At 45.3% G+C, this 16,865-nt stretch overlaps 1 protein-coding gene across 3 annotated transcripts in view; it reads right to left on the bottom strand.

The window, feature by feature from the left end:
- Positions 1 to 16,865, bottom strand: part of nemp1 (nuclear envelope integral membrane protein 1) — a 58,031-nt gene that overhangs the window by 12,459 nt on the left and 28,707 nt on the right. For all 3 annotated transcript variants that reach the window (XM_080218093.1, XM_080218092.1, XM_080218094.1), the window contains exons 5-6: positions 8,268 to 8,361; positions 7,714 to 7,828 (exon numbers count right to left, since the gene is read on the bottom strand). In XM_080218093.1, the coding sequence (XP_080074219.1) occupies positions 7,714 to 7,828; positions 8,268 to 8,361 (209 nt within the window). The remainder of the gene's footprint in view (positions 1 to 7,713; positions 7,829 to 8,267; positions 8,362 to 16,865) is intronic.

The raw sequence follows: 16,865 nt of genomic DNA on the forward strand, positions 1-16,865 counted from the left end.
GCCCCTTGTTGGGCAACAAGGCGGACCGAATCACCTGTGGATGTTAAAAAAAAAATCAACATACACAGACATTCACTGAATCCCCAGAAGCTCAAACGTAAGACAGGTGGGCCATAAAATATGTTGGACGGTCCATAGGAATCTATTGATTCCCAGGAACGTCCTGAGGCTCTTGATCCTTATTTAGAACAATCTTTTGTATCCCTCCATCTCTAGTCTGCTCATGTGCCTATCTAGGTAAGCCTTAAACAACTCTAACGTGCCTGCCTCCACCACCTTACTTGGCAATGCATTCCAGGCCCCCACAACCCTCTGTATGAAAAACCTCCCTCTAACATCTGAATTATACCTTGCCCCTCTCACCCTAAGCCCGTGGCCCCTTGTAATTTTCGTAACCAACCTGGGAAAAAGCTTACCACTGTTCACTCTATCTATACCCTTCATAATCTTATACACCTCTATTAGATCTCCCCTCATTCTCTGTCTTTCTAAGGAGAATAGCCCCAATTTGCTCAATCTTTCCTCATAACCCAGTCCTTCCATACCAGGCAGCAACCTGGTAAACCTCCTCTGCACTCCCTCCAGGGTCTCCACGTCCTTCCGGTAGTACGGCGACCAGAACTGGACGCAGTCCTCCAAATGCGGTCTAACCAATGTTCTATACAACTGCAACATTAGACGCTAGCTTTTATACTCTATATCCCTTCTATAAAGGCAAGCATACCATAAGCCTTCTTCGCCACCATCTCCACTTGTACTGCCACCTTCAAGGACTTGTGTACTTTCACACCTAGGTCCCTCTGCGTTTCTATACTCTTAATAGTCCTACCATTTATCGTATAACTCCCCCCTACATTATTTCTTCCAAAATGCATCACCTTGCATATATCTGGATTGAGTTCCATCTGCCATTTCTCTGCCCAATATACCAGCCTATCCATATCCTGCTGTATTACCTGACACTGCTCATTACTATCAGCAAGTCCAGCCATCTTTGTGTCATCTGCAAACTTGCTGATCACACCAGTTACTCCCTCTTCCAAGTCATTTATGTATATTACAAATAGCAAAGGTCCCAGTACTGAGCCCTGTGGCACACCACTAGTCACAGACCTCCAGCTAGAAAAAGACCCTTCCACTACTACCCTCTGTCTCCTGTTACCAAGCCAGTTCTCAATCCATCTAGCCACCTGCCCTTGTATCCCATGAGCCTTAACCTTTTTCACCAACTTACCATGAGGGACTTTGTCAAACGCCTTACTGAAATCCATATAGACGACATCAACGGCTCATCCTTCATCAACCGTTTTGTCATCTCCTCAAAAAATTCTACCAGATTTGTAAGGCACAACCTCCCCTTTACAAAGCCATGTTGCCTATCACTAATCAGGTTGCCATGCTCTAAATGCGTATACATCCTATCTCTAAGAAGACACCAAAAGACAGAACCTGGTGCTGTGGGGCAGCACTGTTAACCACTGTGCCACCCCTTTGATGTTCCAAAGGAAATCGAGTGTGCTTGTACAAGGAATGTAGAAAGTCAGCATGCAGATGCAACAAGCAATTGGAAAAGCAAGTGGTATGTTGGTCTTTATCAAAAAGACTGGAATATAGGAATAAAGAAGTCTTGTTACCACTGTACAGGTTTTTAGTGAGAACACATTTGTAATACCATGTGCAGTTTTGGTCTCCACATTTACTTGCATTGGAGGTGGTACAGTGAAAATTCACTAAATTGGTCCCTGGGATAAGAGTGTTGTTCTACGACAAGAAGCTGAGTAAATTGGGCTTAAGTTCTCTGGAGTTTAGAAGAATAAGGGTCAATCTCATTGAAACCTAGAAAATTCTGAAGTTGGGTTCAAGGTACTCAGACTGAGTGGAAAAATTATTGAAGGATGCTGGGAGATTCAATCTTGATGTGGAGATGCCAGCGTTGGACTGGGGTAAACACAGTAACCTGGTGTTGTGAGACTTCTTAAAGTCCAAAGTCCAACAGGTTTATTTGGTAGCAAACACCACTAGCTGTCGGGTCTCTGCCCCTTCGTCAGGAGAGTGGGAGTTCTGATCACAAACAGAGCATATAAAGGCACACACTCGGTTTACAGAATACTGATTAGAATGCAAGTCTTTACAACTAATCAAGTCTTAAAGGTGCAGATAATGTGAGTGGAGATAGCATTAAGCATGGGTTAAAGAGATGTATATTGTCTCCAGACAGGACAGTAAGTGAGATTTTGCAAGCCCAGGCAAGTCATGGGGGTTACAGATAGTGTGACATGAACCCAAGTTCCCAGTTGAGGCTATCCTCATGTATGCGGAACTTGGCTATCAGTCTCTGCTCAGCAACTCTGCGCTGTCGTGAAAGCAGTCTTGGAGAACGCTTACCTGAAGATCAGAGGCCGAAGTAAAATTTCAAGTTCTGCACACGAGGATGGCCTCAACCAGGATCTTGGGTCCACGTCACACTATCTGTAACCCCCATGACTTGCCTGGGCTTGCAACATCTCACTAACTGTCCTGTCTGGAGACAATACACATCTCTTTAACCTGTGCTTAATGCTATCTCCACTCACATTGTCTGCACCTTTAAGATTTGATTAGCTGTAAAGACGCGCATTCTAATCAGTATTCTGTAAACTGTGTGTGCCTTTATATGCCCTGTTTGTGATCAGAACTCCCCACTCACCTGACAAAGGGGCAGAGCCCCGAAAGCTAGTGGCATTTACTACCAAATAAACCTGTTGAACTCTAACCTACTGTTGTGAGACTCCTTACTAGATTCAATTCTGCCAGGGCAAATAGGGAGTTTGTTGAAAAGCTGGAAGCAGACTGGAACTTCGTCTTTAAGGCAACGTATCTGCTGAAAGCATGGCACAAAGTAAAAATGTGTTAAAGTAAATTTTGGTTGCGTTAGCTAGCCAATGGAGAAGTATCTTTTCTTTATTGTGCTGTATTAGTTTCCTGTCAAGCAATGTTTCGTCTCTGGGTGATTTTAGTTTGTTTGTTGCAATAAAAGTCTTAAAATGTAAAATCTTGTTCTTCAGTCATTTCTGTTGGTCAAAGGGGAATTCATCTCTTTTAAAAACAGATTGGTCTCTTTGGGGATTCTAACAACTGCAAGGGATAAAAAAATAAGAGTCAGGATCATCCGTGCCCCTCAAATAAATTCTAGCTGCTGGTGACAAAAGCAACCTTGGTATTGCTGCAACTGCCTCAGTACTCAACGCCAACAACTGCCAGGTTCCAGATGCAATTTTACAACTCATCCACTTCATCCTGGACCATAATGTCTTCAACTTCAACAACCAGTTCTTCATCCAGACACACGGAACAGCCATGGGGACCAAATTCGCACCTCAATATGCCAGCATCTTCATGCACAGGTTCGAACAAGACCTTCAACCGATGCTATACACTAGATACATCGATGATATTTTCTTCCTTTGGACTCATAGTGAACAATCACTGAAACAACTATACATCAACAAGTTCCATCCCACCATCGACTACTCTCCGGAATTGGTTGCATTCTTGGACACAAGCATCTCCATCAAAGAACAGTCACCTCAGCACCTCACTGTACCGCAAGCCCACAGATAACCTCACAATGCTCCACTTCTCCAGTTTCCAACCTAAACATGTTAAAGAAGCCATCCCCCAAGGACAAGCCCTCCGTATACATAGGATCTGCTCAGATGAGGAGGATCACAACAAGACACCTTCAGACGTTGAAAGATGCCCTCATAAGAGCAGGATATGGTGCTCGACTCATCGATCGACAGTTCCGACACGCCACAGCAAAAAACCACATTGACTTCCTCAGAAGACAAACACAGGACACGGCGGACAGAGTACCCTTCGTCGTCCAATACTTCCCTGGAGCGGAGAAGCTACGGCATCTTCTCCGGAGCCTTCAAATATCATCGACGAAGATAATGAACATCGCGCCAAGGCCATCCCCACACCCCCATTTCTTGCCTTCAAACAACCTCAACCTCAAACAGACCATTGTCCACAGCAAGCTACCCAGCCTTCAGGGGAACAGTGACCACGACACCACACAACCCTGTCACAGCAACCTCTGCAAGATGTGCTGGATCATTAACACGGATGCCATCATCTCACACGAGAACACCATCCACCAGGGACACGGTACATACTCTTGCAACTCAGCCAATGTGGTCTTCCAGGCCAACGTAGGTTCACTGGGCTGATACCAGAGTTGAGGGGGTTGAGCTATGAAGAGAGGCTGAATAGACTGGGCTTGTACTCGTTAGAGTTTAGAAGGATGAGGGGGGATCTTATTGAGACGTATAAGATGATGAAAGGGATGGATAGGTAGAGGTGGAGAGGTTCTTCCCGCTCAGAAAGGACAGCAGGACTAGAGGGCACAGCTTCAAGATTTTTTGGGGGGGGGGGGGGGGGGGGGGGGGCAGTTTAGAACAGAGTTAAGGAGGAACTTCTTCCCTCAAGGGGTGGTGAATCTCTGGAATTCTCTGCCCGTTGAAGTGGTGGAGGCTACCTCGCTAAATATATTTAAGATGCAGGTAGATAGGTTTTTGGTAGGCAAGGGGATTAAGGGTTATGGGGAGAAAGCAGGAAAGTGGAACTGAGCCACTTCAGACCAGCCATGATCTTACTGAATGGCGGGGCAGGCTCGAAGGCCTACTCCTGCTCCTATTTCTTATGTTCTTATGTTCCTGATACTTTGCAGGAAAGGATGTCCCGAGGCATGGTACATTGGGGAGACCATGCAGACACTACAACAACAGATGAATGAACACTGCTCGACAATCACCAGGCAAGACTGTTCCCTTCCTGTTGGGGAACACTTCAGCGGTCACGGGCATTCAGCCTCTGATCTTCAGATAAATGTTCTCCAAGGCAGCCTTCACAACACATGACAGCGCAGAGTCGCTGAGCAGAGACTGACAGCCAAGTTCCGCACACATGAGGACGGCCTCAACCGGGATCTTGGGTTCACGTCACACTATCTGTAACCCCCACATCTTGCCTGGGCTAGCAAAATCTCACTAACTGTCCTGTCTGGAGACAATACACATCTCGTTAACCTGTGCTTAACCCTCTCTCCACTCACATTGTCTGTACCTTTAAGACTTGATCACCTGTAAAGACTCACATTCCAACCATTATTTTGTAAATTGAGTCTGTGTCTTTATATGCCGTTTGTGAACTGAACTCCCACTCACCTGATGAAGCAGCACTGAGCGCTCCGAAAGCTAGTGGCTTTTGCCACCAAATAAACCTGTTGGACTTTAACCTGGTGTTAAGAGGCTTCTTACTGTGACAAAAGCACCTGTAGTGTCAGAGTTGGTCGCACAGCACTTGGGAATGTGATGTGTGACTGAGGAGATATTAGAAATTTTTTCAATTTTTGGAATCTGCACTTCTTTGCTAGTCTTTACACCCCTATCCTCCCAAGTGACATACTTCAGTCCCCCTGCCAAAAGGAATACACACACTAGTGACTTAGGGCAATGCTTGTCCATGAAAGTCAATCTGAATTGTTAAGTAGCTCCCAGTAGCAAGACTATGCTTTGAGAAAGCCAAGTCAGATTTGTTGAAATAAAATCCGGTTTCTTAAAATACACACTTCTAATGGTGGGGCCTAAGTGGCACCTCTAGAGACAGAGGTAGTTTGATTTGCTCAATGTATATCAGTGATGCAAGTATCGTGGCCTTTCAGCCTAGTGTGTTGCTGATCCTAGTACAATTCGATTGAGTAGGTTAGGCCAGTAATTGTTTATCTGGGTCAGGTGGAGGGGGGGGAATATCCCTTTTTGGGGGTTTCTGGACTACTCTCCCGAAGACTTGGCTTCCCTGGGAATGTCGTATTCTGTTGGCTGCGGGCCTGTGATTATGAGGTTACCCTGTTCTGTTCCGTTCCTGGTATCCTTTTTGCTCAGCCACGTCTGGCATCTACTGGCTAATCCTGGTGTACCTCTCTCTCTTGGGTTTCCTTTCTTTATCTGGTAGGTGAGGTGCTGATACAGGCTCTGATTTATGCAGTTTAATTCTAGAGGGTTTCCCTCATCTCGTCAGGACAAGGAGAACTGTTCGTCTCCGAGATATCCCATTGATGAGAGTCTTGATGATTTTTCTTCTCCTTGTCAGTAGGGTTTCTTTGGTGGAAAATGGTTTAATTTTTTGTGGGGTCCTGGATGGTGCTTCTGATATGGTTGGAAACAGTAAGGTCTGTTGTGTTGCAAATCTTGGCATGGTGTAAGAATCTTTGGCTTACTGGCTCCTGCATTTGAGAATGTACACTGTCATGCCTTGTACCAATGCTCTCCTCTTTTCTGGGGTATCCTTTCATTGCTCAGAGGTCTTGGAATGCTGAGTTAGGTCCCAATTGGTTGTATATTAACCCATAAGGGATCCCAAATATCATGTAGCTCTGTCCATTATTCTGTGAAGGAGGGTGTGCACCATGATGCCATGTGCTCATGGCTTTATCCTGTTATCCTGAGATCTCCCACTCTTTCTGGTATCCTTTCATTATCTGTAAGGAAGGAGATGCCAACCACAATGATTGATAGTCTGAGATATTTGTATGACTATTCACTGGTCTTTTCTGTATGTGGAATAATGATCATTGTACTGTGCTAAATTTTGGGGATTTGTTGCAATTTGTGGTAAAATGTAAAATAACAAAAACATTCATTTAAAAAATACACACAGAAGTCCACTTTTAAAGTAATGTCAATCTGGAGTGTTATATCGTGCAACTCAATCTATTTTGTTACATCTAAACAAAACCATACATGGTTAAGTGGTTCTGTTAGATATCCAAACATAGAAACAAGGAAATTGTCCATGTGATTATCCTCCACAAATGCAAAATAAGGAATGACAGGTGATGTTTCACAGCTCGATCTTAATTGCAATCAATTGAACATTAAACCACCACACAAGCACACAATTTGGCCAATCATGCCTATTCTGTTGTGCACAATATCATGGTTGCTTTATTGACAATAATGGCATCATGTGGCATTTACAGAGCGCCATCTCAAGGAACCCACACAGTGGAGGCAAGAGCAGTTTGTACATCCTCCCAAGAGCTCAATGAGCCATCACTTCTTGGCTAAAAGAAAATTACTGTGGATGTTGGAATCAGAAACCAAAAGAGAAAATGCTGGAAAGTCTCAGCAGGTCTGGTAGCACCTGTAAGGACAGAAAAGAGCTGACGTTTCAAGTCTAAATGACCCTTTGTCAAAACTGAGCTTTGTTGCAATAAAAGTCGTAAAACATAAAATCTTGTCCTTCAGTCATTTGAAAAGAGTTTTGACAAAGGGTCATCTGGACTCAAAATGTCAGCTCTTTTCTCTCCTTATAGATGAAAACGCTCGATTGTTCCAAAGGTGGCAAAACGGCAGCACAAGATCTAGCCTCACTTTAGTTATCCAGTCTCACAGAAGGCACAGATTTATATTTGACCTGCAGATAATGAGAAAATGGCTTCAGTGCCCAAGACAGAATGTTCACTTTTGGTTGTGGATTATCCACTATTAGCCACAACACGAGTACAACTACCTTCGTTCCTTTAATTCAATAGTTTAAAGTCACCAGTTGCAGTGTCTAACAGGCGCAAGTCCCAAGTAAAAACTATCACATGCTGGTATCAGCCAGCCAGATTTCATTTTTCAAATAAATCCTGAATGTAGCATATCACATGATAAATAATCTCACCTAAAACATATGGCCAGTGTTCTCTTAGGAGAAACTGTAAATTCCTCAGCGTCACTTGGATCAGATACAGAGACACAGACCAACCGCCCGCCACCAGCAAATAGAGAGAACTTTTCTATATTAACAAAAAAAAGGGGAAAATTAACAATTTTTTTTGTTGTTAACTAAAGAGGAAGAACATCCATTCTAGATCATGGAACAGTCACAACACCATTCGGATGCAGTAGGAAAACTCCTACTTTCTGTCCAACGTCTAAACAGTGTGAATTCCCCAAACATTCTCTTTCAGTTGTTTTTATGAGGACAAAATCCATACTAGTGCAGAAGTGCACTCTTTGGAGATTAGACACTTTGCAGGGTGCTTCACATTGTGCTGAACTTGCATGACACCTGGAAACACGATGCTGGCAGTAGTTACAAAAAGTGATAAGCTATTCATCTCTAGACATACACTATTTAAGTGCAGGAAAACTATTGTAGTACAAGGTCCTGCAGGGCAGATAGGCAGAAATGAGTAAATTTTTCACACTAGAAAAGGATGCTTACTGACCTACCTTGGGTAGAAAACGAGCCAGGACAAAGATAACAATGATGAGTGAAGCCAAAACTCCAAGACTCATTCCTGACGTATAGAAGAAAAGCTGACTCCTGAAAGAAAGAACAGAATTCGTGCTTTGATCTGCACTTAAAGCAGCAGCAGCACCACCACCACGTGAGAACACCATCTCCCCTGACACCAAACTGGCATCTTCTACAGAACAGAAGATTTTTGCAAAGAGCCCACAAATTATCAGACACTGAGCTCAACTCTGATTACAGTATTTATCTGTCCTCCTTTATAAAAAGTTATTTTTCTTTCCTGGTGCATCAAACATTTTCCTCCTTTCTCTGCCCCAACCTTCAGCAATAACATAGCAACTTAAGAGCTTAGACAGCTGACTGATAACCAGGCCCTTTCTACTGAAGTTTCTCAACCACTCACTAAAATGGTATAAAAAGACAGTAGGGGCTGATTCAATAGATTCTCTTCACTCCCCACTTCATGTGGTGATATAACTTACTTATTTTCCAACAGCCTGACTGAGATTGAAAACTCACTGAGTTAGACATGTCGTGACTAAGAGAACTGGTCCAATTCCATTAAACATTCAAGTCAAATTACAAAATGACTCCTGGGAGAGAGCTGAAGCCTGTGCCTTCCTCAATCAGTTTACATTTAGTATTTCAATGAGGTGGGAAGATTTGAAACTCAGCCAACAGAAACTAAATCTGGATATGTCAGGGACAGGTGGAAATCTGAAAAGAAACATGGGATCAAAACAGCAAAGGAAGCAGATAGTCTCTATCTTTGAGATGAAGAAATCTATACACTCCTCATATTTGGTGTTAATAAGAACATAAGAAATAGGAGCAGGAGTAGGCCATCTAGCCCTTCGAGCCTGCCCTGCCATTCAATAAGATCATGGCTGATCTGAAGTGGATCAGTTCCACTTTCCCGCTTTCTCCCCATAACCCTTAATTCCCCTGTCCATCAGAAATCTATCTACCCGTGACTTAAATATATTCAGCAAGGTAGTCTCCACCACTTCAATGGGCAGAGAATTCCAGAGATTCACCACCCTTTAAGTGAAGAAGTTCCTCCTCAACTCTGATCTAAACTGCACCCCCCCTCCCCCCAACCTTATCTTGAGGCTGTGCCCTCTAGTCCTGCTATCCTTTCTAAGCGGGAAGAATCTCTCTACCTCTGCCCTATCTATCCCCTTTATTATCTATAAGATCCCCCCTCAGCCTTCTAAACTCCAACGAGTACAGACCCAGTCTATTTAGTCTCTCTTCATAGGCCAACCCACCCCCTCATTTCCGGTACCAGCCTAGTGAACCTTCTCTGCACTCCCTCCAAGGCCAATACATCCTTCTGCAAGTGCGGCGACCAAAACTGCACACAGTACTCCAGCTGCGGCCTCACCAGTACCCTGTACAGTTGCAGCAATACCTCCCTGTTTTTATATTCTATCCCCCTCGCTATAAAAGCCAACATCCCATTCGCCTTCTTGATTACCTGCTACACCTGCAGACTGGGTTTTTGCAATTCATGCACAAGGACCCCCAGGTCCCTCTGCACCGTAGCATGCTGCAGCTTTTCGCCTTTTAAATAATAATCCCTCCTACTATTACTTCTACCAAAGTGGGTAACCTCACACTTGCTAACATTATACTCCATCTGCCAGATCCTCGCCCACTCGCTCAGCCTATCCAGATCTCTCTGCAGACTTTCCACACCCTCCACGCAATTTGCTTTTCCACTCATCTTTGTGTCATCAGCAAATTTCGTTACCCTACACTCAGCCCCCTCCTCCAGATCGTCTATGTAAATGGTAAACAGTTTAGGCCCCAGCACCAATCCCTGCGGCACTCCACTAGTCACCAGCTGCCAACCAGAATAGCACCCATTGATTCCAACTCTCTGCTTTCTATTAAACAGCCGATCCTCTATCCACGCTAACACCTTATCCCCAACCCCGTGCACCCTAACCTTCTGCAGCAACCTTTTGTGAGGCACCTTATCAAACGCCTTTTGGACATCTAAAAACACCACATCCACTGGTTCCCGGCAGTAAAAATGGTCAAAACGAAAGGAAGTAGAGAATAGCGAAGTAGAAGTTAGCCATCATTTATTACCTTCCAGGACATAAGAGAAAAGAAACAGTCCATTATAGATGATTAAGCCAGATCTACTAGTGGACAACCAACATATGAACAGCAAGAGGCTATTCAGCCCATCAAATCTGTTTGGCCATTCAATTAGACTATGGCCAAGCTCTAGCTTAACTCCACTTAACTGCCTTGGTTCTAAAACCAGTCTTTATGAGACCCCTTCCTCTGTCTTCTCTTGGTTCTCTTTACCCAGTAGACCGACAGTGACACACACTCCCTTACTGCACCTATGCTTTCCTCTGAGATTTGACTGCTCTCTGAAGCAAACTATCCAGACATTCATTCTCTCCCTTACGCGTCAGAGTGTCTCTCCCTCAAATAGAGCCAATTAGATCACTGCAGGACCAATATTAATCAGTCAATAGCTAAGTTAGATACCCAAGTAATTGCTGATTAATTACTTGTATTATCAATGCAGAGATATTAATTTTATGCATTGTTACTGGCCATTGTGCTGCTTTAAATGCACTGCATATTACAGTGTATTTTACTGCTCTGCTGCTGTTACTGGCCAGCGTGTTTTTGCCCCATTGCTGTTTTGGCCAGTGCACTGTTTTAAATGTACTGCATATCACAGTACATTTTGTTGCTCCACTGCTGTTACTGGCCATTGTGCTGTTTTAAATGCACTGCATATCACAGTGTACTTTGTTGTCCCACTGCTGTTACTGGCCAGTAGGTTGTTTTAAATGCACTGCATGTTCACAGTGTATTTTACTGCTCCATTGCTGTTACTGGCCAGTGCGCTGTTTTAAATGTGCTGCATAACATGGTGCATTTTGTTGCCACAATGTTGTTACTGGCCAGCAGGCTGTTTAAAATGCACTATTTTAAAAGCGCTGCACATCACAGTGCATTTTGCTGCTTCATTGCTGTTACTGGCCAGTGCGCTGTTTAAAATGCGCTGTATATCACAGTGCATTTTACTGCTGTTGCTGGCTATTGTGCTGTTTTAAATGTACAGTATATCAGTGTATTTTACTGCTCTGCTGCTGTTACTAGCCAACGCGCTGTGTAAAATGCACTGCATATCACTGTGTATTTTGTGGCCCCATTGCTGTTTTGGCCAGTACACTGTTTTAAATGTACTGCATATCACAGTGCATTTTGTTGCTCCACTGCTGTTACTGGCCATTGTGCTGTTTTAAATGTACTGCACATCACAGTGTATTTTGTTGCCCCACTGCTGTTACTGGCCAGCAGATTGTTTTAAATGCGCTGCCTATTCACACTGCGTTTTACTGCTCCACTGCTGTTACTGGCCAGTGCGCTGTTTTAAATGTGCTGCATATCATGGTGTATTTTGTTGCCACACTGTGGTTACTGGCCATTGTGCTGCTTTAAATGCATGGTATATCACTGTGTATTTTGTTGCTCCATTGCTGTTACTGGCCAGTACGCTGTTTTAAATGCACGATATATCACTGTGTATTTTGTTGCCCCATTGCTGTTACTGGCCAATGCACTGTTTTAAATGCGCTGCATATCACAGTGTACTTTGTTGCTCCACTGCTGTTAATGGCCAGTGCGCTGTTTTAAATGCGCTGCATATCACAGCGTATTTTACTGCTCCGTTGCTGTTACTGGCCAGAGCACTGTTTAAAACGCGCTGCATAACATGGTGTATTTTGTTGCCACACTATTGTTACTGGTCAGCACACTGTTTAAAATGCACTGCACATCACAGTGTATTTTGCTGCTTCACTGCTGTTACTGGCTACTGTGCTGTTTTAAATGCACTGCATATCAGTGTATTTTACTGCTCCACTGTTGTTACTGGCCAGCACGCTGTTTAAAATGCACTGCATATCACTGTGTATTTTGTTGCCCCATTGCTTGATAAGGTTCTCCATGTAGGCTACTGCAGAAAATGCAGATGCATGGGATTGAGGGTGATTTAGCAGTTTGGATCAGGAATTGGCTAGCTGATAGAAGACAGAGGGTGGTGGTTGATAGGAAATATTCAACCTGGAGTTCAGTTACTAGTGGTGTACCTCAAGGATCTGTTTTGGGGCCACTGCTGTTTGCCATTTTTATAAATTACCTAGATGAGGGTATAGAAGGATGGATTAGTAAATTTGCTGACAACACCAAAGTCGGAGGAGTTGTAGATAGTAAGGATGGATGTTACAGTTTGCAGAGGGACACAGATAAGCTGCAGAGCTGGGCCGAGAGGTGGCAGATGGAGTTTAATACGGAAAAGTGTGAGGTGATTCACTTTGGTAAGAGTAACAGGAGTACAGGGCTAATGGAAGGACTCTTGGTAGTGTCGACGACCAGAGAGATCTCAGTGTACACGTGCATAGATCCCTGAAAGTTGGCACCCAGGTTGATAAGGTTGTGAAGAAGGCGTATGGTGTGTTAGCTTTTATTGGTAGAGGGATTGAATTTCGGAGCCGTGAGGTCATGTTACAACTGTACAAAACTCTGGTGCGGCCGCACTTGGAGTACTGTGTACAGTTCTGGTCACCGCATTATAAGAAAGATGTGGAGGCATTGGAAAGGGTGCAGAGGGGGTTTACCAGGATGTTGCCTGGTATGGTGGGAAGGTCTTATGAGGAAAGGCTGAGGAACTTGAGGTTATTTTCATTAGAGAGAAGAAGGTTACGAGGTGACCTAATTGAGGCATACAAGATGATCAGAGGGTTAGATAGGGTGGACAATGAGAGCCTTTTTCCTCGGATGGTGATGGCTAACACGAGGGGACATAGGGGTGGTAGTTATAGGATGGATGTCAGAGGTAGGTCCTTTACTCAGAGGGTAGTAAGGGCGTGGAATGCCCTGCCTGCAGCAGTTGTGGACTCACCAACTTTAAGGGCGTTCAAACAGTGAGTGGATAGGCATATGGATAACATAGAACACTACAGCACAAACAGGCCCTTCGGCCCACGAGTTGCGCCGATCACATCAACACCTATCTATAACCCCCAATCCCATAAAACCCCATATACTCATCCAGAAGTCTTTTAAAAGACCCCAGCGAGTTCGCCTCTACCACCACTGACGGCAGCCGATTCCATTCACTCACCACCCTCTGAGTGAAAAACTTACCCCTAACATCACTTCTGTACTTTCCTCCCCGCACCTTAAACCTGTGTCCTCTCGTAGCGACCATTTCAACCCGGGGAAATAGCCTCTGAAAATCCACCCTATCTATTCCTCTCAACATTTTATAAACCTCTATCAGGTCGCCTCTCAACCTACGTCTCTCCAGGGAAAAGAGACCCAGTTCCCTCAACCTAACTTCATAAGGCATGCCTCCCAGTCCAGGCAACATCCTTGTAAATCTCCTCTGTACCCTTTCAATAGCTTCTACGTCTTTCCTATAGTGAGGCGACCAGAACTGCGCACAGTACTCCAAATGAGGCCTGACAAGGGTCTTATAAAGTTGCAGCATTACCTCCCGACTCCTAAACTCAATCCCTCGATTTATGAAGGCCAGTACACCATACGCCTTCTTGACCACCTCTTCCACCTGCGAGGCCGATTTAAGAGTCCTGTGGACCTGGACCCCAAGATCCTTCTGCTCCTCAACACTACCAAGACTCCTGCCCTTGATAGTGTACTCGTTCATCCCGTTGGTTCTGCCAAAATGGACGACTACGCATTTATCCGCGTTGAAGTCCATCTGCCACTTCTCCGCCCAGTCCTGCATCCTATTTATGTCCTGCTGCAACTTTTGCCATCCTTCCAGACCATCCACAACACCACCGACCTTCGTGTCATCAGCGAACTTACTTACCCATCCTTCCACTTCCTCATCCAGGTCATTTATGAAAATGACAAACAGCAAGGGTCCTAGAACAGATCCCTGGGGCACTCCACTGGTGACTGACCTCCATTCAGAAAAAGACCCATCCACAACCACTCTCTGCCTTCTGCAGGCAAGCCAGTTCTTGATCCACAAGGCCAAAGGCCCTCGGATCCCATGCCCTCTCACCTTCTCAAGAAGTCTTGCATGGGGGACCTTATCAAACGCCTTGCTGAAGTCCATGTACACCACGTCCACGGCACTTCCTTCGTCAATGTGTTCAGTCACATTATCGAAGAACTCAACTAGGCTCGTAAGGCACGACCTGCCCTTGACAAATCCATGCTGACTATTCCTGATCATGACAAACCTCTCCAAATGCTCGTAAATCTTGTCCCTCAGAAGCCTTTCCATCAACTTACCAACCACTGAGGTCAGACTCACCGGTCGGTAATTTCCCGGGCTATCTCTGTTCCCTTTCTTGAAAATAGGGACTACATCCGCAATCCTCCAATCTTCCGGAACCTCTCCCGTCTCCATTGACGATGCAAAGATCATCACCAGGGGCTCTGCAATCACTTCCCTCGCCTCCCACAGTATCCTGGGGTATATCCCATCTGGTCCCGGCGACTTATCAATCTTGATAGAATTCAAAAGTTCTAACACATCCTCCACCTTAATATCCACAAACTCAATCTTTTCCATCTGCTGCAAATCCGTGGCAAAATCTCCCAGATCAGCTTCCACCGTGAATACTGAGGCAAAGTACTCGTTAAGCACCTCTGCCATTTCTTCTGGTTCCACACAGACCTTACCCCCTTCACCTTTTATAGGTCCTATCCCTTCTCTTCTCATCCTTTTACCTTTCACATATTTATAAAAGGCCTTGGGATTCTCCTTAATCTTACCCGCCAAGGTCTTCTCATGACCCCTTCTGGCTCTCCTAATATCCCTTTTAAGCTCCTTTCTACAGTCCTTATACTCCTCAAGATCCTTAACCTCTCCGAGTTCCCTGAACCTTTTGTACACCTTCCCTTTCCTCCTGACTAGGTTCAACACAGCCTTCGTGCACCACGGTTCCCTCAACCTACCAAAACCCCCTTGTCTCATCGGAACGTTGTCACGCATAGCTCCAGACAAACATTCCTTGAATATCCGCCACCTTCCTTCGGTACTTTTCCCTAAGAACGCCTCCTTCCAGTTTATTTGTCCAAGTAACTTCCTGACTTCTTCGTATCTCCCCTTACTCCAGACAAACACCTTCCTAGCCTGCCTGATCCTATCTCGTTCCAATGCAATTGTGAAGGAGATAGAATTATGATCACCATTCCCAAGATGCTCTCCTACTGAGAGATCCATCACCTGCCCTGGTTCATTCGCCAGTACCAGGTCAAGTACAGCCTCTCCCCTCGTAGGCTCATCCACATACTGTGTCAGGAAACCTTCCTGAACACACCTAACAAACTCCTCCCCATCCAAACCCCTTACCCTAGGGATATTCCAGTCGATGTTTGGGAAATTGAAGTCTCCCATCACAACAACTCTGTTATTAATACATCTCTCCAGAATCTGTTTCCCTATCTGCACTTCAACCTCCCTGTCACTATTGGGTGGCCTATAGAATACACCCAGCAAAGTTTTTGACCCTTTGCTGTTCCTAACTTCCACCCACAGAGACTCTGTAGATAGTCCCTCCACGGCATCCTCTTTTTCTGCAGCCATGACACTGTCCCTGATCAACAGTGCCACTCCACCACCTCTTCTGCCACCCTCCCTGTCCTTCCTGAAGCATCTGAAACCTGGCACCTGAAGTACCCAGTCCTGTCCCTGAGACATCCAAGTCTCCGTAATGGCCACCACATCACAATCCCAAGCAGCAATCCACGCCCTAAGCTCATCTACCTTATTCACTACACTCCTTGCATTAAAATATATACACTTCACCCCCTCAGTCTGGGCATTTCCCTTCTCCACCCCCTGTCTAACCTTCCTCCCATACTGCCTGCGGTCCTCCCCTACCTGGGAGCGAACCTCCTCCGTCCCAAATTCCCCATCACAATTCCCTCCCCCCATCCTTTCTAGTTTAAAGTCCCCCGGGTAGCCTTAGCCAGTCTTCCCGCCAAGATATTAGTCCCCCTGGGATTTAAGTGCCACCCATCCTTACTGTACAGGTCCCACCTACCCCTAAAGAGGTCCCAGTGATCTAGGAACCGAAATCCCTGTCCTCGACACCAGTCCCTCAGCGACGCATTCAGCCTCCACCTCATTTCATTTCTTCCCTCATTCTCCCGTGGCACAGGCAGCAATCCTGCGATTACTACCTTCGCTTTTCTCTTCCTCAGCTGCCTACCCAGTTCCCTATAGTCCCTTTTCACGAGTGCCTCCCTCTTGCCTACGTCAGTAGTACCTATATGTACTACAACCTCTGGTTCCTCACCCTCCCCTTTCAGGATGTCTGGGACACGCCCAGAGACATCCCGAATCCCAGCCCCAGGGAGACAAACCACCATCCGCGACTCCCGTCTACGTCCACAAAAACGCCTGTCCACGCCCCTCACTGTGGAGTCCCCTATTAATACTACCTTTCTGCTCTCTTTTTTGATTTTTCGACTCACTGGCTCAGCTCCAGAGACCTGGCCACCGCTTCCTCCCTCAGATGAGCTGTCCCCCCCAGTAGTACTCAGGC

Source organism: Carcharhinus amblyrhynchos, chromosome X (assembly GCF_965287045.1).
Source record: "Carcharhinus amblyrhynchos chromosome X, sCarAmb.v2.hapA, whole genome shotgun sequence".
NCBI classification, from domain to species: Eukaryota; Metazoa; Chordata; class Chondrichthyes; order Carcharhiniformes; family Carcharhinidae; genus Carcharhinus; species Carcharhinus amblyrhynchos.